This window comes from Coregonus clupeaformis, unplaced genomic scaffold (assembly GCF_020615455.1).
Source record: "Coregonus clupeaformis isolate EN_2021a unplaced genomic scaffold, ASM2061545v1 scaf1545, whole genome shotgun sequence".
NCBI classification, from domain to species: Eukaryota; Metazoa; Chordata; class Actinopteri; order Salmoniformes; family Salmonidae; genus Coregonus; species Coregonus clupeaformis.
Window position 1 is genome coordinate 80,960 of NW_025534999.1, and position 24,092 is coordinate 105,051.

The 24,092-nt window shown below is 41.1% G+C and overlaps 1 protein-coding gene across 1 annotated transcript; it reads left to right on the forward strand.

Annotated features, from left to right (window-relative positions):
• The first annotated feature begins 503 nt into the window (after positions 1 to 503).
• LOC121548803 (chemokine-like protein TAFA-2) lies at positions 504 to 23,450 on the forward strand. Its single transcript, XM_041860389.2, has 6 exons — positions 504 to 562; positions 4,981 to 5,084; positions 9,245 to 9,397; positions 18,719 to 18,843; positions 19,534 to 19,590; positions 22,147 to 23,450. Exons 1-5 carry the CDS (start codon positions 540 to 542, stop codon positions 19,561 to 19,563), a joined length of 435 nt encoding a protein of 144 aa, XP_041716323.1. The 5' UTR covers positions 504 to 539; the 3' UTR covers positions 19,564 to 19,590; positions 22,147 to 23,450.
• Positions 23,451 to 24,092: the final 642 nt, after the last annotated feature.

The following is a 24,092-nucleotide window of genomic DNA, read 5'->3' on the forward strand; positions in this document are numbered from 1 at the left end:
AGTATGTGAACACGATCTCGCTCTCCACAGATCAACCAAGGAGCTCGGCAGAATCTAGTAATGATTTTGGGGTATAGGCTAACATTCAGTGGAAGGCTGACCATAACCACATGCTGACCTAATGACCTGTTGGAACCACAGTGAGGACCAGCCTCATAAGCAGTCCATCATAGCTTGTGGATAGGAAGGAATCAAATGTTCTTCATACAATCCAAGTTGGCCTATTTAGTAATACTATTCAGTCTAACCAATAATAGCACATTATTTGGTGTTCAAGAACAGTTATGAGGCAAATTCTCAGTTCACTGCTAGCAGTGGCAATGTTCTCATACCTAAACCATGCATTATGACACAGTTTCAAATATTTATGTAGAATATAGTAATTAACATGAATATATGCAAAAACAACAGAAATACATAATGATGTAGTATTTGCATTAGTAATTGTTGGTGCTCAGTGAAGAGAAGTGTAATTGCTGGTCATTTAACAGTAACAGCATTTAACATTCAACACCTGACTTGATGAAAACCTGCTAAATATGGATATTATTACATTAAAAAGGTAATAACGCATATTTACATCTTATTAATGCAACATAATATAGCTTTTTATACCTTTATATTATAATTTAATTAAATCAAAATACTATAGTAAATTCCCTTATTTTTCATTGCACTCACTTCAGCAAATGTTACATATAGATCAGCTGTGGGTCTTTTGTGTGTGTGCATGTTTTTTGTGTGCGGGAAAACTCTTTGTGAAGTGGACCTTCCATAGCCAATGCAACCGACCCACTCTGCAAGGTCAAGTTGAGTCTTTTGAAAGCCTGTTCATTGGTCTGTAACTATTCAATTTGTTTCAGAGAGAGAAGAAGTCAATGGAATAGGAAGGGGCATATGGGACAACGATTAGAGTTCACAGGAACGTAAAAAGATGTATTGCTTCATTCAGCTTTAAACTAATGCACTTTGTACTCTTGAAAGAAAATCAAATCTACACTCCATAGGCCATATAGCGAACAACAGACCTTACTGCTACAGAGATATAAAGGGATAAAAGTCCAATTCCAGATGAATTTGAACACAGATTTCAATTAAGGGAAACCACTGAATAGACCCAGAGGAAATATGCATAATGTATGCCGTTGATTGCTGCAGGCACAAAACACGAATATCACACATAAAGGTTTAGAGGAGAGCAAAAACAAACGAATGAAAACAACAATACTATGTTCTTTAAATTAGCAATTTTAATAGAGGTATTGTATCATTAAGATCAGCACACATCCATAGATAAGAGGCAAAAGAAGAAGAAACTCATCCTCACAAACCATATTTTAATTATACAGTACATTTCTCTGTGGTTTATTACGGTTTGGTTTGTATTTGCTCTCCTATAAACTTTTATGTGTGATATTCGTGTTTTGTGCCTGCAGCAATCAACGGCATACATTATGCATATTTCCTCCGGGTCTATTTTTTTGACAAAAATTCATGCATTAAACATGAAGTTGTATTTGAATAAAACACACAAATTAGAACTTCATGCTTGCACTTTGACACTATCTTAACTAGAAAATAAGTGTGAGTCTCCTCCTTTCTGACTAAAACTTCATTACAATTAAAAATAGTAATTTCACACAATGGCGATGTGGAATATACAGGTAACTCAAATCCCACTGCTTGAAGCCCAGCGCAACAAAAAAAAAAACTATTATTATCTGCAACCTTACTTTGATAGTTTCCCTTGAAATCAAAAGGCTTTGCAAGAATACTAACAATGCACAAAATGGCTATTTACTCCACAGGCTTTCTCAGAGAAACCCCTCATGTGAGGTAGTGGTGAATGTGAGTGTTCAGGGAGGAGTGAAGACTTAGGAAGGGGATGAATAGTTTGCTAAATCAACACTTTCTCTGATCCCTCATGATTATCAGAACAAGGTGAAAAATGGGATTGTTGACTAGAAAGAGGCTGATAATGTGTTTGTTTGTACTATGCATGGCTGACTGTATGATATACTGGCACAGCTACAGTGGGGATAAAAAGTATTTAGTCAGCCACCAATTGTGCAAGTTCTCCCACTTAAAAAGATGAGAGAGGCCTGTAATTTTCATCATAGGTACACGTCAACTATGACAGACAAATTGAGAAAAAAAATTCCAGAAAATCACATTGTAGGATTTTTAATGAATTTATTTGCAAATTATGGTGGAAAATAAGTATTTGGTCACCTATAAACAAGCAAGATTTCTGGCTCTCACAGACCTGTAACTTCTTCTTTAAGAGGCTCCTCTGTCCTCCACTCGTTACCTGTATTAATGGCACCTGTTTGAACTTGTTATCAGTATAAAAGACACCTGTCCACAACCTCAAACAGTCACACTCCAAACTCCACTATGGCCAAGACCAAAGAGCTGTCAAAGGACACCAGAAACAAAATTGTAGACCTGCACCAGGCTGGGAAGACTGAATCTGCAATAGGTAAGCAGCTTGGTTTGAAGAAATCAACTGTGGTAGCAATTATTAGGAAATGGAAGACATACAAGACCACTGATAATCTCCCTCGATCTGGGGCTCCACGCAAGATCTCACCCCGTGGGGTCAAAATGATCACAAGAACGGTGAGCAAAAATTCCAGAACCACACGGGAGGACCTAGTGAATGACCTGCAGAGAGCTGGGACCAAAGTAACAAAGCCTACCATCAGTAACACACTACGCCGCCAGGGACTCAAATCCTGCAGTGCGAGACGTGTCCCCCTGCTTAAACCAGTACATGTCCAGGCCCGTCTGAAGTTTGCTAGAGTGCATTTGGATGATCCAGAAGAGGATTGGGAGAATGTCATATGGTCAGATGAAACCAAAATAGAACTTTTTGGTAAAAACTCAACTCGTCGTGTTTGAAGGACAAAGAATGCTGAGTTGCATCCAAAGAACACCATACCTACTGTGAAGCATGGGGGTGGAAACATCATGCTTTGGGGCTGTTTTTCTGCAAAGGGACCAGGACAACTGATCCGTGTAAAGGAAAGAATGAATGGGGCCATGTATCGTGAGATTTTGAGTGAAAACCTCCTTCCATCAGCAAGGGCATTGAAGATGAAACGTGGCTGGGTCTTTCAGCATGACAATGATCCCAAACACACCGCCCGGCAATGAAGGAGTGGCTTCGTAAGAAGCATTTCAAGGTCCTGGAGTGGCCTAGCCAGTCTCCAGATCTCAACCCCATAGAGAATCTTTGGAGGGAGTTGAAAGTCCGTGTTGCCCAGCGACAGCCCCAAAACATCACTGCTCTAGAGGAGATCTGCATGGAGGAATGGGCCAAAATACCAGCAACAGTGTGTGAAAAACTTGTGAAGACTTACAGAAAACGTTTGACCTGTGTCATTGCCAACAAAGGGTATATAACAAAGTATTGAGAAACTTTTGTTATTGACCAAATACTTATTTTCCACCATAATTTGCAAATAAATTCATAAAAAATCCTACAATGTGATTTTCTGGATTTTTTTCCCTCATTTTGTCTGTCATAGTTGACGTGTACCTATGATGAAAATTACAGGCCTCTCTCATCTTTTTAAGTGGGAGAACTTGCACAATTGGTGGCTGACTAAAAACTTTTTTTCCCCACTGTATGCAGCGTCATAGTAACATCCACTTATTATGGGAGATGTGGAATGAACAGTACATTTGATAAATCTTGTATTGAAAAATGTAATCCTGTGCAGGGCCACCATGGCAGCTCAGTGCCATATTAGAATGGTCAGTATTTTATCTGTTTTATCGATCAGCCATCTTTTAATCACTATTTCCGCACTCAAAGGCTGGCTCCCGTTTAATTAATGCAAGAATAATCGGATAATCCCTGTGAGAGATACACAATATATATGTCAATGATCGAGGCGGAGAAAGACAGGGGATGGTGAAATAAAAGGGGCAAACGAAACATGTAACTGTCTCTGCCTTATGGCATCTGATACCTCGCCTCTTCCAGTAATTACTGCACCACTTGTGTCTTGTGTTCGAATTGTGATCATTTCCTGTCAAGGATAGCAAGCAATACCAAATGGTTTATGTATTCTGTCCCCATCTCAACCACACTTCATTAGGGAGAAAAGAGTGCAGGGCCCAGGGTAAGGCAGAAGGAATGGATTAATTCTGAGTAGAAGAACCCAGGCTCCTCTCTCATCTCCTCCCTGTGTGGAGCCACAGCCCACGGGCCTGTCAAGGCCTCTGCCCTGCTGAAATGGTGAGGGCCTGTGTGTGGGTGGCAGAGGGCCTCACCTGCTTTGAGTGGCCCTTTGGCTCCTGTCAAAGAGAGAGAGAGAGAGAGAGAGAGAGAGAGAGAGAGAGGTAATTAGGAAATATGGTAGAGACGGAGGTAAAACAAGTGAATGAAACTGGAGATGAGGGGATGGGCAGAAAAAGATAGAGAGGGAGAGAGGGATAGAGAGGGGGATAATGACGGAGAAGGTGGAGATGAGTAGTTGGCTAGTGTGTAGGCTTCCGGTCAGCAGAGGTTGGCCTGATGCCTGATGCAATTTAAAGCAAATCTCCTACAACACTGGAGAAGACACTACTAGATGGATGCTTGTTGTACCTTTCTTGGAAGTGGATTTGAAAAGGCAGGAGCGGAATGAATGTGAACCACAGGACCTCGATAAACAAATGTCTTCCTCTTTTCGCACTGATCCAAATAGACAGGATTGGTGAAAGTAATATGGCAGAACCCAACTAGATGATTTGCTTTCACCTGTCCAGTTGTTACATGTCAACGTTGATGAATAATAGCTATGTGGATAGAGGAAGTCGCTTAACACCACTGAGATGCAACTGCCATGTTTTGGATGACTTAAATGCCTAATGTGCGAGATGCTGAAGTAGACAATGGGATGCTTGTGTATAAGTGTATAACCATTGTTAAAACAAACTAACTGTAGTCGTGTATCTCTCTTCCCCCTCTCTGTTTGTCTCTCCCAGGATGAGTGAGAGACACACACAGCAAGGAAGTAAAGGGGTTCTACTTCTGATGGTCTGCATGGTGACTCTGCTGGAGATGGCCAGACCAACAGAAGGTCACAGAGGTAAGGGCAGTACAGTACACCTGCCTAAGAGCAGCATGCTCATTGCCTTTCTTTACATTCATTTTGGTACTGAGTGTACAAAACATTATGAACACCTGCTTTTTCCATGACATAGACTGACCAGGTGAATCCAGCTATGATCCCTTATTTATGTCACTTGTTAAATCCACTTCAATCAGTGTAGATGAAGGGGAGAAGACAGGTTAAAGAATGATTTTTAAGCCTTGAGACAATTGAGACATGGATTGTGTATGTGTGCCATTCAGAGGGTGAATGGGCAAGACAGAATATGTGTCTTTGAACGGGGAATGGTAGCAGGTGCCAGGCGCACCGATGGAACGCTTTCGACACCTTGTAGAGTCCATGCCCCAACGAATTTAGGCTGTTCTGAGGGCAAAAGGTTGGGTGCAACTCAATAAGGAAGGTGCTCCTAATGTTTTGTACATTCATCCTGTTAGTTTAAATGATGTCTGATCTCTGAGCTCTCACATTATAAGAACATAATTTTTTATAGCCTATAGTATGTCTAGATGTTTTATCTACAATGTCATAGATGATTAAATGCACCTGATGTTCCAATGGTAAATAATTGTGTGACAGGGCTTAAATGTGTGAAAGAGGTGTAATTCAAAATACTTCCCTTGTCTTGTTAAGACTGTTGACAAGCTGGGACATCACTAGAACATGACTAGAACCCGGCGAGATCAATTATAGCATCTCAGTAACATTACAAGTGTGGGGCAACTCACATGTTTCAACCTCATTGGTTTGAACACTGGGAGCCTCACTGACAATCCACTGTCGCAGATAATTGGCAAGGTGATTCCATAGACATGCAGGATGGCCATTCGTGGACATGACAGAAAATGTTTAGCTTTCTTCTGTCTGTCGACCAATTAAAGTAGGGCATGGGCCTCCAGCATGTGGCTTTTGATTGGCAGCGATCCTTACTCAAGGCGCTCATCATTTCTGCAGGAATTGGATCAGAATAATCTCGCACACGTTCAATTTCTATCTGATAGCTTCAGCAGCCCCCTAATTTCCCTAGGGTGTTATTTCTGTTGCTGTAAACCTGTTATCATTCCAGGGATGAAATCAACCCAGAACACGTTCAAAGTCGAGAAAATAAATTATTCCCAGAGAACACAAGAAAAAAAGAAATTATACCATTGAAAAAAATAACCAACCTAAGTAAACATTGTTGGTTTCGGCAAGCAAAGAAATTGATTTTCTAATGCACTTTGTGTCCTATTTGAGTGCTCGCAATACTTTTTTATATTTGTGGCTTCTGTCAGCAAAAGGCTGCATAAATTTGTATATCTTCAAAACTCTTTTCGCTTTGACGTGTCGGCTTTAATTTGCTGAGATGTGCTGGAAGAGTGATCTGCCTCACCTTCTGAGTTGCTTTCTCTAGTTCACCTTGTATTTACCATTGTATTGAGTTGTTTACATGGCCAAGGTGCAATACTGGAGAGGCACAACAAGAGCACTTGACCCTATGGGCACTCCTACCGGATACACATCCTTGGAATAAGATGTCCAAAGACCTTTACAATCATTATCATTACAATGATCCACTGTCCTTGTAAACTCAGTGGAGGAATGTTCCTGATAATCAATCTTTTTCCTAGTATTCCAAGTATTGATCCAATGGGAAAACACTGGACACATACAATAAGCACTGAGACTTAACATATTGCTTTAGTTTGTCCGATGGTTTGTCCAATTACTGTCATAGACCATTAGCGCATTGCAATAAAATGTACAATGAAGCATGGTCTCACTCCAAAGGTTTACGACGTATTCAGCCTACTTAGAAACATTGTGAGAATGTCCTTATCCCCCCATTATATGGGAGCGAGTATCCTATTATGTCTGTAAGTGCATTTTATCTTCTTTGTCGATTTACAGTGTTTGTTGGGAAATCAGTTGGCTGGTAACAGTGCAAATGGATTGCCAAAAAATAAACATTGTTCTTTTCCTCAAGAGCACAGTTCCCAACCATTTGGGAGTCCTATCTTTTTCTTTTTTTTCTGAAATAGCACAATCAATACTTCTTGGTTGGGAATAGATCCGCAATTGCATTGCCCTCGGAAAATACATTTTATTTCACTTCTTAATCTGATTTGTAGTGTGCCTTGAGGATTTCACTACATAGACTGTCCGCTTCAGTGGAGCCCTGCAATATCAAGAGTTTGAGTAAAAGGTATCTTATGAAAGAGAGAGGATGTGTTCACAACCAATTTACATGATCAAAATGATAAGAAACTTGATGACAAAACAGTTTTCTATCTATGGACCAAGCTTTACGGACGTCAGGTGCAGAACAGCATAAGAACCATGAAAAGCTATTGTGCCGCTGGCTGTCTTCACTTGCATACTATTGCTAGAATTACATATTCAGAATTGATTGAAGGTAAAAAAAAATCTAGACATTCTGTACTGTACATCTGTGACTGGCTCGGCCAAAAGCCTCTCAAACAGAGAGAAATAATGGTTATATAAAAAATATAAAGTGAATATAATCATGAACTGTAGTGTTGGTACCACTTTCCTAACAGGGACCCAGAGAATAAATTTGTAGTCAGTGCATAGCAATTACATAGGTCACCAGTTCTTCATCACCTTGGAATATGCTTTTCACCAATGTATAAAGCCACTCACTCCTTTCCCTTGCACCAGCCCAGCAGGGAAAGGCGCTTCTCTGGGACTCTGGGACAAGAATCATTCCCAAGTACATAAAAAACCTCTGTTTCATAGCAGGACAGCACAGTGGTCATACGGCTAGAGCTCCAAATCTACTCAGAAAACCTCTTCCTCTCTGTGTGAAGCGTGGCGCTACTTTTACATAGATCTAAGCAACGCCGGCAGAAACATATTTGTCTTTCATATCTTTTTTTATATGAGTAGAGTGTGAGTCAGCCTCCCGCTACGTTCAAGCGATTGCTCCTCAGTTATTTTTATGTATGAGCAGGGACCGGGGGGACGGCGATAGCAGAAGCGCTATCAAAACTTGTGTATTATCAAAAAAGAACTCCGCCTCCCTCCTTTTCACTTCCTGCATGTCTTTTGGTCTATACCTAACACCTCTCTATAACATGGTACGACTACTCATCTGCTTGAACTCCTAACAGTTAGTGTGAGGAATCTCACCTGAGCAATGGTACTCAACCACTGCATTCAGTTTGATTTGAAACATTTGGGTACAAATGATAGATCGAAGCTATTGTAAACATTCAAATATTATTGATTGAGGTGTGATTCTTCCACGTTGTGTCCCAGTGATGGTGGCGTTCAGGATGTTAGTTTAGGTGTTGATGCAGCTGCAATACAGTCGACTCAATACCCTACCTCCTCCTACGACATTTCTGCCTAAGTGATAAAAAAAAAACATGCCTGAAGATTCCACAATAACAAGGCATGCAAATGCAATTTAATTAAATAAGCTTGGCTGGCTTCACTGGTATAGAGTACAGCAATCAGTGGGCAGGTTCCACAGCACTTTTCGTTTGTTGTTTACCAAATGAGCAATAACTGCCTCTGCAGAAGGACGGACTCCTCGTGAAAATGTCACATGTAATTAATAGAGCAGGGAGCAGCACAGTCCCTAAATAAATAATAGCGTGAGCTGGAAATTGGCTCAAAATACTGCAACAACTGCACCTTCTTTTCTGGGGAACTTGTAAGAAGCTCCTGAGATAGGGATTTTTCAATTGTTTTTTGAATGGCAAAATAGCCTACTAATTCCTTGGCTGATGCTTGAAGTTACAAACTGTTTTAAAGCTTAATCATAGTTATTCTGTACCTTCAGGGTTGTGGGTACCGCAGAAGTATTAGGTAGCCCCCCTTAACAGGAGCATGCCTCCAGTGTTCTGAATATGTGAACAGGCTGTTAGTTAACCTAATACAAAGTTAACTCAACAATGGCCATATAGTAGGCCTACATCATTGCCTGTTAAAAATGAACCCTTGATTCCAACTTTTTTTGCAGTCCCACAGCATAAGTAATACATTAGGTTTTGCGTTACGGCTCTTTTTTGTGCTGCACTATGATAATAAACTGAGCTATTAGGCTACTTAGAAGTAGTGTTGCATATTTTAGTTCTGACAAGTTTGTACTGAGTTATTAAGTGGCTAATTCTGTTCTGTGTTTTTTACAGTGCATCAAGTCAGAACCGGCACTTGTGAGGTTGTGGCTTTGCATCGATGCTGCAACAAGAACAAAATAGAAGAACGCTCCCAAACTGTTAAATGCTCCTGCTTCCCTGGACAAGTGGCCGGGACGACCAGAGCTGCTCCGTCCTGTGTAGATGGTACGTTCCAGCTGAATATTTAATGTACTATCGATGTGTCATTTTTTGCTGATGTTCTTTATATTGTGAGCTCGCACTGTCTTCCTTGAAGTGAAACTGCTCTTAAGAATAGTTGTTAATTTTGTAACGCTTCAGACCACAAGGTGCTTAGTCATTGCCATCCACAGAGGCCTCATTTATACTTCGTTTTATACTTAAACTTTACAATACACTTTACAAGTGTTAAACTGTAATTAAATGTGTTAAAACGTTTACCAGAAGTGCTCCTGTGCCATATAGTCGTATCCTCAGGGGAAATTTGTTTGGTCTCCTGTTTTTCAACCAACAATTCCTTACATTTAGTGGAGTCTGGTGCTTTATGACAACTCAGTACTGTCTCTGCCTTTTACAGTAATGGTCTTGCTGAATTGTACTCCTCCTCTAACTCCCTATAGTGCTGTAAAACTAAGTGAGCCAATTAGGATGAGCTGAACATGCACATGCCAACTACACTGCCTTCAGAAAGTATTCACACCCCTTGACTTTTTCCACATTTTGTTGTGTTACAGCCTGAATTTAAAATTGATTAAATTGAGATATTTTTTGGCACTGGCCTACACACAATACCCCATAATGTCAAAGTGGAATTATGTTTTTCATAATTTTTACAAATTAATAACACATTAAAAGCTGAAATGTCTTGAGTCAATAAGTATTCAACCCCTTTGTTATGGCACGCCTAAATACGTTCAGGAGTAAAAATGTGCTTAACAAGTCACACAATAAGTTGCAAGGACTGTGTGCAATAATAGTGTTTAACATGAACTTTGAATGACTACCTCATCTCTGTACCCCACACATACAATTATCTGTAAGGTCCCTCAGTCGAGCAGTGAATTTCAAACACAGATTTAACCACAAAGACCAGGGAGGTTTTCCAATGCGTCGCAAAGAAGGGCACCTATTGGTAGATGGGTAAAAATTAAAAAATGCAGACATTGAATATCCCTTTGAGCATGGTGAAGTTATTAAGTTATTAATTTCACTTTGTATGGTGTATCAATACACCCAGTCACTACAAAGATACAGGCATCCTTCCTAACTCAGTTGCCAGAGAGGAAGGAAACCACTCAGGGATTTCACCATGAGGCCAATGTTGACTTTAAAACAGTTAGAGTTTAATGGCTGTGATAGGAGAACTGAGGATGGATCAACAACATTGTAGTTACTCCACAATACTAACCTAATTGACAGAGTGAAAAGGAATCCTGTACAGAATAAAAATATTCCAAAACATGCAATAAGGCACTAAAGTAAAACTGCTAAAAATGTGGCAAAGAATGGAACTTTATGACCTGAATACAAAGCGTTTTGTTTGGGGAAATCCAACACAACACATCACTGAGTACCACACTTCAAGCATGGTGGTGGCTGCATCATGTTATGGGTATGCTTGTCATCAGCAAGGGAGTTTTTTATGATAAAAAGAAATGGAATAGAGCTAAGCACAAGCAAAATCCTAGAGGAAAACCTTGTTCAGTCTGCTTTCCTACAGACACTGGGAGACAAATTCAACTTTCAGCAGGATAATAACCTAAAACACAAGGCCAAATATACACTGGAGTATTGCACAGTGAACGTAGACGACATGGAATGTTCCTGAGTGGCCTAGTTACAGTTTTGACTTAAATTGGCTTGAAGATCTATGGCAAGACTTGAAAATGGCTGTCTAGCAATTATCAACAACCAACTTGACAGAACATGAAGAATTTTTAAAAGAATAATGTGCAAATATTGTACAATCCAGGTGTGCAAAGCTCTTAGAGACTTACCCAGAAAGAGTCACAGCTGTAATCGCTGCCTAAGGTGATTCTAACATGTATTGACTCAAGGGGTGTGAATCACAGGAGTTTGGTGGCAACTTAATTGGGGAGAACGGGCTTGTGGTAAGGACTGGAGCGGAATCAGTGGAATGGTATCAAATACATCAAACACATGGTTTCCAGGTGTTTGGTGCCATTCCATTTGCTCTGTTCCGGCCATTATTATGAGCTGTTCTCCCCTCGGCAGCCTCCACTGGTGTGAATACTTTCTGAAGGCACTGTACCTATAGGACGTGAAGGTAGATGTTGTGAATCTCAGCACCGTTTCAATGAGTGTTATCTTCAGGCACCCAGAAATGTGTTGTCTTTTCCCATCAGAACCCAATTTTACGCCTTCAATGCAACGTCGGGCCCAAGCCGGATTCACCTCACGTTGATACCGTACGACTTAATCCTCAAATTACTGACAGATCAGGGGTATAAGTGACTGCTCCTTGTTTTGGAGCAAATCTCATTTGCGGCAAGCAGGGAAGGTGTTACCATGAAATAAGTGTGAAATATACATTTGATTCATATGTGGTGAGCGAAGTATGTCAAGAGTACTGTCTTCCTTAAATCTCTTCTATTCTCTAAACTGTTTTCTGGATTCATAAGAGGTTTTCAATGTATAGGATAAGAATTTCAATACTGACCATCATTATATAGGCCTAATGCTGTATCAATTATGATATCAATGTATGTTTGCATGTGAACTGTAGATTTGAGTGCTTCAAAGTTGCCAGTAGAAAGAAATGTACTTGATATATATAATCTTTATACATGGTAAATGTGCTTCTTCTGAATCATAAAGCTGACTGCTGCATCATGTTTCCTTTAATTGCATTATATCATACATCCACTCTGACTTCCACACTCAAGGTTTAGCTACACTTCAACAGGCCTCACTGCAAAGTCAACTCAGCTTTACATATCCACAAAACCGCTTTATAATTCCACAAGGCTGAAGTTATGACCGCAGAACCGTGAATTCATAATCCTTCCAGTTTTGCTTAGCTCACATTATATTTGCTGCATTCCTTGTGCACCTAGTATCATATTCAGAAGCTCTCAGATTAATTTGCAAGGCTCCAAACCTGTTCCCTTGTATTGCACAGTGAACGTAGGTGATTAACAGTGCTGTGTATCAGAATGTTAAGACTGATGTATCATCATCCCATAAAGCTTTCTATCCATGTACAGTATTATGCTATTTAGGTCTACAGGAGGTGAGATAGGCGGCAGGTAGCTTAGTGGTTAAGAGCGTAGTGCCAGTAACCGAAAGGTTGCTGGTTCTAATCCCCGAGCCGACTAGGTGAAAAATCTGTCGATGTGCACTTGAGCAAGGCACTTAACCCTAATTGCTCCTGTAAGTCGCTCTGGATAAGAGCGTCTGATAAATGACTAAAATGTAATGTAATGTGAGAAGGAAATATGTTTCTGCTTTGAAATCAGTAGAAAGTGCACAGCAATCACTATGCTTTCTAAGGGAAGGGGACGATTTGAAACCCTCACATTTTCGAAAAATGCACTTGAAGTTGACTTACATCTATGCCATGTCAGTACCAGAACATCACTTACCCACACTAATGTGGCAGTCAGACCACCAACTGACATATCATATCATTTATAACTTCCATATCATTTTCTGTACATAATGCCCTGAATCTATTCTACAACGCCCGGAAGCCTGCCCCTTTTTTTCTCTGTACCCAACGCACTAGAAGACCAGTACTTAAAGCCTTTAGCCATATCCTTATTCTACTCCTCCTCTGTTCCTCTGGTGATGTAGAGGTTAACCCAGGCCCTGTAGCCCCCAGTATCACTCCTACTCCCCAGGCGTTATCATTTGTTGACTTCTGTAATCGTAAAAGCCTTGGTTTCTTGCACGTTAATATCCGAAGCCTCCTCCCTAAGTTTGAGTTATTCACTGCGTTAGCACACTCCGCCAACCCTGATGTTCTAGCAGTGTCTGAATCCTGGCATAGGAAGGCCACCAAAAATTCAGAAATGTCCATCCCCAACTACAACATTTTCAGTCTCGATAGAACTGCCAAAGGGGGTGGGGTTGCAATCTACTGTAGAGATAGCCTGCAGAGCTCTATCTACTATCCAGGTCTGTGCCCAAACAGTTTGAGCTTCTACTTCTAAAAATCCACCTTTCCAGAAATAAGTCTCTCACTGTTGCCGCTTGCTACAGACCCCCCTCAGCCCCGAGCTGTGCCCTGGACACCATATGTGAACTGATTGCCCCCCATCTATCCTCAGAATTCGTACTGCTTGGTGACCTAAACTGGGATATGCTTAACACCCCGGCCAACCTACAATCTAAACTAGATGCCCTCAATCTCACACAAATTATCAACGAACCTACCAGGTACAACCCTAAATCTGTAAACATGGGCACCCTCATAGATATCATCCTGACAAATTTACCCTCTAAATACACCTCCGCAGTCTTCAACCAGGATCTCAGCGATCACTGCCTAATTGCCTGTGTCCGTAATGGGTCCGCGATCAAACGACCACCCCTCATCACTGTCAAACGCTCCCTAAAACATTTTAGCGAGCAGGCCTTTCTAATTGACCTGGCCCGGGTATCCTGGATGGATATTGACCTCATTCCGTCAGTAGAGGATGCCTGGTTGTTCTTTAAAAGTGCTTTCCTCTCAATCTTAAATAAGCATGCCCCATTCAAAAAATTCAGAACTAAGAACAGATATAGCCCCTGGTTCTCCTCAGACTTGACTGCCCTTGACCAGCACAAAAACATCCTGTGGCATACTGCATTAGCATCGAACAGCCCCCGCGATATGCAACTTTTTAGGGAAGTCAGGAACCAATATACACAATCAGTTAGGAAAGCAAAGGCTAGCTTTTTCAAACAGAAATTTGCATCCTGTAGCACTAACTCCAAAAAGTTTTGGGACACTGTAAAGTCCATGGAAAATAAGAGCACCTCCTCCCAACTGCCCACTGCACTGAGGCTAGGAAACACTGTCACCACCGATAAATCTACAATAATCGAGAATTTCAACAAGCATTTTGCTACGGCTGGCCATGCTTTCCACCTGGCTACCACTACCCCGGCCACCAGCTCTGCACCCTCCGCTGCAACTTGCCCACGCCACCCCTGCTTCTCCTTCACACAAATTCAGACAGCTGATGCTCCGAAAGAGCTGAAAAATCTGGACCCCTACAAATCAGCTGGATTAGACAATCTGGACCCTTTCTTTCTAAAATTAGCCGCCGAAATTGTCGCAACCCCTATTACTAGCCTGTTCAACCTCTCTTTCGTAATGTCTGAGATCCCCAGAGATTGGAAAGCTGCTGCGGTCATCCCCCTCTTCAAAGGGGTTGACACTCTAGATCCAAACTGTTATAGACCTATATCCATCCTGCCCTGCCTTTCGAAAGTGGGGAAAAAAAGTATTTAGTCAGCCACCAATTGTGCAAGTTCTCCCACTTAAAAAGATGAGAGAGGCCTGTAATGTTCATCATAGGTACACGTCAACTATGACAGACAAAATGAGGAAAAAAATTCCAGAAAATCACATTGTAGGATTTTTAATGAATTTATTTGCAAATTATGGTGGAAAATAAGTATTTGGTCAATAACAAAAGTTTCTCAATACTTTGTTATATACCCTTTGTTGGCAATGACACAGGTCAAACGTTTTCTGTAAGTAACAAACCTCCAAACGAGCTTCAACGCCATACAACACTCCTTCCGTAGCCTCCAACTGCTCTTAAACACTAGTAAAACTAAATGCATGCTCTTCAACCGAACGCTGCTTGCACCCGCCCACCCGACTAGAATCACTACTCTCGGCGGGTCTGACCTAGAGTATGTGGACAACTACAAATACCTAGGTGTCTGGTTAGACTGTAAACTCTCCTTCCAGACTCACATTAAGCATCTCCAATCAAAAGTTAGATCTAGAATCGGCTTCCTATTTCGCAACAAAGCCTCATTCACTCATGCTGCCAAACATGCCCTCGTAAAACTGACTATCCTACCGATCCTTGACTTTGGCGATGTCATTTACAAAATAGCCTCCAACACTCTACTCAGCAAATTGGATGTAGTCTATCACAGTGCCATCCGTTTTGTCACCAAAGCCCAATATAATACTACCATTGTGACCTGTACGCTCTTGTTGGCTGGCCCTCACTACATATTCGTCGCCAAACCCACTGGCTCCAGGTCATCTATAAATCACTGCTAGGCAAATCCCTGTCTTATCTTAGCTCACTGGTCACCATAGCAACACCCACCCATAGTCTGCGCTCCAGCAGGTATATCTCACTGGTCATCCCCAAAGCCAACACCTCCTTTGGCCGCCATTCCTTCCAGTTCTCTGCTGCCAATGACTGGAACGAACTGCAAAAATCTCTGAAGCTGGAGAGTCTTATCTCCCTCACTAACTTTAAGCGTCAGTTGTCAGAGCAGCTTACCGATCACTGCACCTGTACACAGCCTTTCTGAAATTAGCCCACCCAACTACCTCATCCCAATATTGTTATTTATTTTGCTAATTTGCACCCCAGTATCTCTATTTGCACATCATCTTTTGCACATCTATCATTCCAGTGTTATACGAAATTGTAACTATTTTGCACTATGGCCTATTTATTGCCTTACCTCCATAACTTACTACAGTCGCACACACTGTATACAGTGAGGGAAAAAAGTATTTGATCCCCTGCTGATTTTGTACGTTTGCCCACTTACAAAGACATGATCAGTCTATAATTTTAATGGTAGGTTTATTTGAACAGTGAGAGACAGAATAACGCATATCAAAAATGTTATAAATTGATTTGCATTTTAATGAGGGAAATAAGTATTTGACCCCCTCTCAATCAGAAAGATTTCTGGCTCCCATGTGTCTTTTATACAGGTAACGAGCTGAGATTAGGAGCACACTCTTAAAGGGAGTGCTCCTAATCTCAGTTTGTTACCTGTATAAAAGACACCTGTCCACAGAAGCAATCAATCAATCAGATTCCAAACTCTCCACCATGGCCAATACCAAAGAGCTCTCCAAGGATGTCAGGGACAAGATTGTAGACCTACACAAGGCTGGAATGGGCTACAAAACCATCGCCAAGCAGCTTGGTGAGAAGGTGACAACAGTTGGCACGATTATTTGCAAATGGAAGAAACAAAAGAACTGTCAATCTCCCTCGGCCTGGGGCTCCATGCAAGATCTCACCTCGTGGAGTTGCAATGATCACGAGAACGGTGAGGAATCAGCCCAGAACTACACGGGAGGATCTTGTCAATGATCTCAAGGCAGCTGGGACCATAGTCACCAAGAAAACAATTGGTTACACACTATGCCGTGAAGGACTGAAATCCTGCAGCGCCCGCAAGGTCCCCCTGCTCAAGAAAGCACATATACAGGGCCGTCTGAAGTTTGCCAATGAACATCTGAATGATTCAGAGGAGAACTGGGTGAAAGTGTTGTGTTCAGATGAGACAAAAATCGAGCTCTTTGGCATCAACTCAACTCGCCGTGTTTGGAGGAGGAGGAATGCTGCCTATGACCCCAAGAACACCATCCCCACCGTCAAACATGGAGGTGGAAACATTATGCTTTGGGGGTGTTTTTCTGCTAAGGGGACAGGACAACTTCACTGCATCAAAGGGACGATGGACGGGGCCATGTACCGTCAAATCTTGGGTGAGAACCTCCTTCCCTCAGCCAGGGCATTGAAAATGGGTCGTGGATGGGTATTCCAGAATGACAATTACCCAAAACACACGGCCAAGGCAACAAAGGAGTGGCTCAAGAAGAAGCACATTAAGGTCCTGGAGTGGCCTAGCCAGTCTCCAGATCTTAATCCCATAGAAAATCTGTGGAGGGAGCTGGAGGTTCGAGTTGCCAAACGTCAGCCTCGAAACCTTAATGACTTGGAGAAGATATGCAAAGATGAGTGGAACAAAAACCCTCCTGAGATGTGTGCAAACCTGGTGGCCAACTACAAGAAACGTCTGACCTCTGTGATTGCCAACAAGGGTTTTGCCACCAAGTACTAAGTCATGTTTTGCAGAGGGGTCAAATACTTATTTCCCTCATTAAAATGCAAATCAATTTATAACATTTTTGACATGCGTTTTTCTGTATTTTTTTTGTTGCTATTCTGTCTCTCACTGTTCAAATAAACCTACCATTAAAATTATAGACTGATCATTTCTTTGTCAGTGGGCAAACGTACAAAATCAGCAGGGGATCAAATACTTTTTTCCCTCACTGTATATATTTTCTGTTGTATTTTTGACTTTATGTTTTGTTTATCCCATATGTAACTCTGTGTTGTTGTTTTTATCGCACTGCTTTGCTTTATCTTGGCCAGGTCGCAGTTGTAAATGAGAACTTGTTCTCAACTGGCTTACCTGGTTAAATAAAGGTGAAATAAAAAAATACAAAATAAAAACCAACCAGACAGAAGGAGCTGCCTCAATTTGGGCTTGAAAAGCAGTTCACACCTAAAGTCTGGCACCAGATGCGTTTGACCTTTTCGATGACATTTGAGTATTGACATTCTCAGCAAATTAAAGCGCTGTGCCAATGGCGCACAGTTTAAAGTGCTCCACGGGTGATCTCTGAAAAATGATCAGCACTTAACCTTTTAATTATTCTTTTGTATTCGTCCAGGGGTTACCTGAGCTCTCATCTCAGTTTGAGCCTGATCGCCTCCTCAAAACCTTGTTAAGTGTTTGAAATGTAGCCTGTTCCAACAGTTTGGTTGGACATCAAACATGCAACCCTCAATATTATACAGCCAACGTTGTACAATTACTTTCACTTCTAAAGGTGCTTTACACAATATTGCTGTTATAATCATGCCTGTGGAACACAAATAAGTTTATCTTAATATATCCACCCTCGGTGCATGATGGTTCTCATTAAATACAATACAACTACCTCATGGTGTTTTGTAGTGATGGGGGGGGGGAAATCGATACAGTTACATATCGCAATATTATTTTTGGCCAAAATTATATCAATATTTGACTCCAAGTATCGATTAGTAAAAAAATAAAATGTAGGTAGGGTAAGCATTAGCTAGATGTAGTCGGCTGTACCTGCGCCAAAACTCCGGTATTTTTCATCCTATAGCTTGTTCTCCATCTTCTTTTTAAATAGTGGGCCAACATGTTTTCAGCACTTTTATTTCCCTGACTTATCAAAACTCGTTTTCTCATGGCTCTCTCTTGTCTCTCTGCAGCAGACATATAGTGAGCAATACTGTATGTCTGGAACATCAAATCGCAATAAAATCGCAGTATTGATTCGCAAATACATATAGAATCGCAATACATATCGTATCGGCACCTAAGTATCGTGATAATATTGTATCGTGAGGTCCCTGGCAATTCCCAGCCCTAGTGTTTTGTAAAACAAGGAAAATGTCTGTCTCCCTAGTAACTCTCAAAGCTGCTCATTATAACGATGCCTCTGTTCTCCTCTAGCCTCTATAGTGGAGCAGAAGTGGTGGTGTCAGATGCATCCATGTCTGGATGGGGAGGAGTGTAAAGTCCTCCCAGATCTAAAGGGATGGAGCTGCGCCACGGGGAACAAGATAAAGACTACCAAGGTAAGGGTCATCGCAATCAACACATTACACTTTAGACAAGCCATCGAATTCAATTTCAGCTGTACAGAGTACCAACATGGTAGGGGTCATAGTAGTCCTCAAGTCCTCATAGTAGCCAAGTACAGTCAACTTCAGTTTAAGAAGACAGACCTATATGTTTCTCAACCTATTGACCTTGCCTACTTGTATTATTGGTCAAGGTCAAAATGTTTTGTCTGAAATTACAGCACTCTAAAACAGTCTAATGTTTGCAGTCACTACTGGGACCCTGGGGGCCTATATCTGAGGGGCCGACATGTCTCCTTAGCACTATCAGAGCCATTTTGAGGACCGAAACTTGCAAATTACTCACTCCAATTACTTGCTTTTAACGCGGTAACCCGATGCCCGTATCCTTCCGTGGGTTATGACGACCCCTAGACTTGAGTTCTGCCTCCTTCCATGTACTTAATTATTTAAACTGGCCACACCACACCTGTATGGAGCCTGTAATTATTGATCCGGGGATTAGTCGGGACCTCAAAATGGAATGGGGCCTTTTTGGTGGCCGGTGTTGCTGCAGCAGTATTGATGGATTGTTCAACCATAATAACCTCACGCACGTGTTAATTTCGCCTGGTATGAAATCTAAAACTCATCTCTACCCTTCCTCTTTTTCCCCTGTTTTTGTTAACACGGAACGCCGGAAAGATCTCATCGGACCGGGATCAGCTCTGGTAACCCTTGGTGCCACGGAACCAAATCAAGGTGATGCAATCTTGTTAGATTAATTTGATTGAATTGGACCAATATCAATGTTAATGTTCATTGTTTTTCTGAATTCAGACTATAGCCTTTAATGCAAATATTGAATATTACAGTTGAAACATTATCTGTATCAGACTATGTCAAGTGCTGGTGAGAAACAGCAAACAAAACATTTCTATTAGTTTGAACATTTACTTAATGAGGAAATATGATTTATACCAGGCTCCTTAATTGTACTTATTAGGACACAAGTAATGCATAATTTATGGTTTAAATTTATAAATTCAACAAAACAGCTGGAGAGTGTGTTCTAATTGCTTTACCTCCCATCCAATTGATACTTCAACATCTTTTGGAAGATGGAAAATACATTGCTTCCCCATAATGTGATTATGCCATCTCAATAGAATTGCCTTACATTAAAATGGAAGCATATTTCCATCAATCCGCTAATGTGCTTCCCTGCCACGGGCAAAACCTATTAGAATGCAGGAGAATGAACAGGATAATGATTATCTAGCATAACATGTCCAAATAACCCATTTAGCCATTATAGATTGGAAAATAATAATTGTACAATGAATAATGAGCCGAGCCAGGTTAGGTATCTTTCTGTTACGGATTTCATGAGTCACCCGCTGATCCATGCAGCTATAGGCCTGTTTCGCTCATTGTTTTCACTCAGCCTTAGGTTTAACACAATGTATGCAATTGAATGTGATTCAGAAAGAGATTATGAGTTAAATGTTTTTAAAGCAGCCTGAAACACCTTCAGAAGGTGCCATATTCCTATTTAATTCCTCCTGTCTTCTGTTGGTGATGATGATCTCAGTCGATGAATTCATTTCCCCCTTCTGCGACAACTCCACTGAGATGCCGTTAGATCTGTCTCGTGTAGGCTCCTTTCTCTGCTGACAAAAGCCTGTGCCTGCTCTTTGTCTTTTTAGCATGGAATTATTCTTAAATTAGTACCACATTAATCACAATGACAGCTAGGAAATGTAAATGGCTCATTGAGGGGGAGAATTTATTGCAATCTGCACGACAAGAAGACACTCTCTCCTTACACACATGCAAAGTGGCGTAGTGCTAACCTAAATATCTGTGGAATTTACAGAGAGTGTGTTTGATATCATTATGAGGGATTTTTTAATAAGAAGTTAGGCGATGCCTGGGGGTTGTCACTGAATTTTTCACACACTATATTTTAAGCTACTTTATTCATAGACAGAGAATACAGTGTATTAGGACAAATGAATAATGGGCCTGTCCACAGTCAAATAACTGATTGGTGAATTAGCAAAATGAGTCTGTCAAAGGTGCCTGTTTTCTTTGCAAAGTTCAGCAGTAAAAATGTAGCTTGACAACTCCCGTGGCAGCTTCCGTCAGCTGTCAGACTGGCCTAGGCGGTAGACAGTCTGCTGGAATCGATAGTGGAACGTCGTTACGAAGGTGTTATGGGTGTTCCTCGCAAGGCACGTTTCTTAAGCCCTTTCCGGAATGTACTTTTGCCCGAGCCGAGGAGCTGTCAGTCAGAGCCGGAGCTTCATGACGGGCAATTTAATCTTGTGAAGGGTCCGAAGCGCTGAGAGTATCTGACAGCATTAAACTAGGGGAGGGAGAAAACCTCAGTCTGTAGGATAAGGCTAATTCTATCCAGACAAGTCCTTTATCAAGATAAAAACACCACCCCTGGCAGAATAGGCCAGAATCTGATATGGAAGGTGGAACAGGGAAAATTTGAGAGACAACTTGGCCTAAACTGCAAAAACATATTCAATTTTCTTCAAGGAATTTCCTCCCCCTGAGCGTAGCCTACCACTACAAATCATTTCCCAGCATGGATGGGGAAAGGCATTTAGTTGGAAAAAGCACATTTTTATCCAGGGGAAAGCACTTGTGCATTTCAAATCTTGATTTAGTATTATGCTTATCATCATTGTTTTGCCCCTATCTGGGAAAAGAAGTGGACAGAATCATGTGTGACTTGTGCAGTCAGTGTGACAGAGGTAATTTCAGTGGCTGGCAACGCTAATGAGTTTGTTTTGTTTGTTGACCACTGTGAGCGGAGACGCTAATATCTCCTGATAGCTTTTCTTTGCTCACTTTATTGCCCTTTCTCATTAAAACTAGCAAAGAAAACCAACCACCTAATTCATACAAGATTAGGTCATGAGATTAAGAATTGTAAACTTTTCAAAAAAGGTCATTTCATAATGCGGGCACATGAACCGTAAACTTTAGATGCAAAAGGCCTTGTGTTAGACTTGTGATTACTTTGCACCAAATTACTTTCTTCTGGGAAAAGTACAAGATAGAAACTGACTCTGTAGTCACTAGGGACTGAATGTGAGAACACAGTTCTTTCCTGAAGAAACAATGAATTTTTAATTAATCTGTTCATTAACCTATATGTCTACACTTCATAGCCACTCTTTAGAATCCTTTTATAACTCAACAACTTGGTGGTGAAAACAGTGACGTTGGTTGTACTGCATTAATTGTGAGATGAAATCAGGATGGCCTGATGTTCATGGAAATGTGTTTGTGTTACAGGTGGATCAATAAATGTAACTGGGTCTTTACCTGTGGAATACCATCAAGGACTCAAGAACATTGCAGAAACCCTTTTTGTAAATAGAGACTCCCTCTATTGGAGACTATACTATGAATCTTCTGGAAGACTTTGAAGCAGCACGGGGTAACAAAGGACATGAGAAGACTGGACACTACTAAATGATGGCTCAGTAGAGGGGACCTTTATTTTGAAAAGCACAGACATGACTATCACCACATTGGACATCAGGATGTCTTTTTATTCTCTAACATTGTTCTGCTTATAGTGGAATACAATGGGGAATTTTGCCTAAACATTATTTGTAAAGTGGTAGTTTTTCTTAGGGAAATTGTATTTTTTCCTCGGAATGCATTGTGCATCATTACTGTAACAGGGTGAGAAAACTGGAGTATCATCAATATCAAGAATATCCCCCATGGATATTAGGGACGAGTCGAATTCGATCCAGTTTTTAACAATCAAATGATGGTCAGACAATGGTAAGAAGAAGGAATATAACATTGGTGGACCTTATTGTATTGAGCCAATCATTGAACATGCAGGGTGATTTTCAAAGGAGCACAAAAAAGGGACAGGTATTGGAATTGGTGTATGTACACCTCCATCATTTCATTATGGGTGGCCATCATTATGGGTGGCCATTCTCAATGGTGCTGCGCGCAGGGAACATGGCTTATTCCAATGAGAGTTGCAGCCAATGGCCAATGGTCAATGGCCAATGGCAGTTGAGAGAATGTGATGAATCCAAGGACAAATACATGTAGACTACTGATGTATAGGGCATACTACAATGTAGGATTTCTAGCACCAAAACTGAAAACCGAAGGTCATGTTTGATTTGCATGTTTTATTCCAAGGGCATCATCTTTCATTTCATCTAGAGCAGATTGGGGCACTAGGTACACACTTTTGAAAATGTACACGTTAATGAAAGTGGTGCGCAAATTGTGAGTTACCCCTAATGTGCTTAACGTTTGCTTATGTTCTTTTGAAAATCACCCTGTCAACTGCCAGCTGATCCAGTTAGTTTGTCTATGTTGCACAATGCTGAGGCTCAGATTCGAATGTCCATGTAAAGTTTATGTAAATGTATGCAAGCTAAAATGCATTCATTCTCTAATACTGGCTATAGTCCATGGGGTTGGTAGGGGCCGGTTAAGTGTTAAGTGATTTTTTACAATTCATTTCTGATTCGCTTTTCAACAGGTATCGCTGACGCTTCCTTCGTCTGTGCAAATGATAACATCTTCGAATAATAAACTGTGGTTGTGTCTTAACTTAACGCTTGTCATGTGACACTTAAGAAACCAGAGATTTACTTTGTTTAGCTATGCTTCACACAGTGTACCACATTCACACAGTGTAGGCTACAGTATGAAGCTGATAAGGCTTGATAATGACTATGCATCAGCCCTTAGATTGAGTATCTCTGTTGTGGAATGAAACATTGATTCCTTTCAGAGTCCTCTTTATGGGCTATGCCACAACATAGTGTACAAAGCACAAATACGTGTATGCACACACACACACACACACACACACACACACACACTCACACACACACACACACACTCATACACACACACACTTTGAAAATGTACATCCAGAATATCAAAGAAATTGATAAAAGATAAAAACATAGCAAACTACAAATCCTAAATGGGTACTGTACGGGGCATTTTCAACCATTATGAAAGCAAAGCCCACAAAGTCAATGTCACCACCACTCAACTAGAACCTACCTTTTCAAACGTTTCCCCCTCAGGAATACCATTGTTTGCCTTTCATGGGCAGACAAACATTGATGCCACCAGAGTAAATACATCACACCGAGAGAGGAGCTAATGAAATCTAGGGGTTATTGAGTTCCAAGAACATGACAGCCAGGAGAGAAAATACCTTCATAAAATCACAACTGAGAAGG

What these genes read in the sequence shown, in the direction of transcription:
- LOC121548803 (XM_041860389.2), top strand. Translation starts at nt 540, where the DNA reads ATGGATATTATTACATTAAAAAG. An exon ending in ACCAACAGAAGGTCACAGAG is followed by an intron (nt 5,085 to 9,244) that starts GTAAGGGCAGTA and finishes TGTTTTTTACAG; the next exon opens with TGCATCAAGTCAGAACCGGC. An exon ending in TGCTCCGTCCTGTGTAGATG is followed by an intron (nt 9,398 to 18,718) that starts GTACGTTCCAGC and finishes GTTCTCCTCTAG; the next exon opens with CCTCTATAGTGGAGCAGAAG.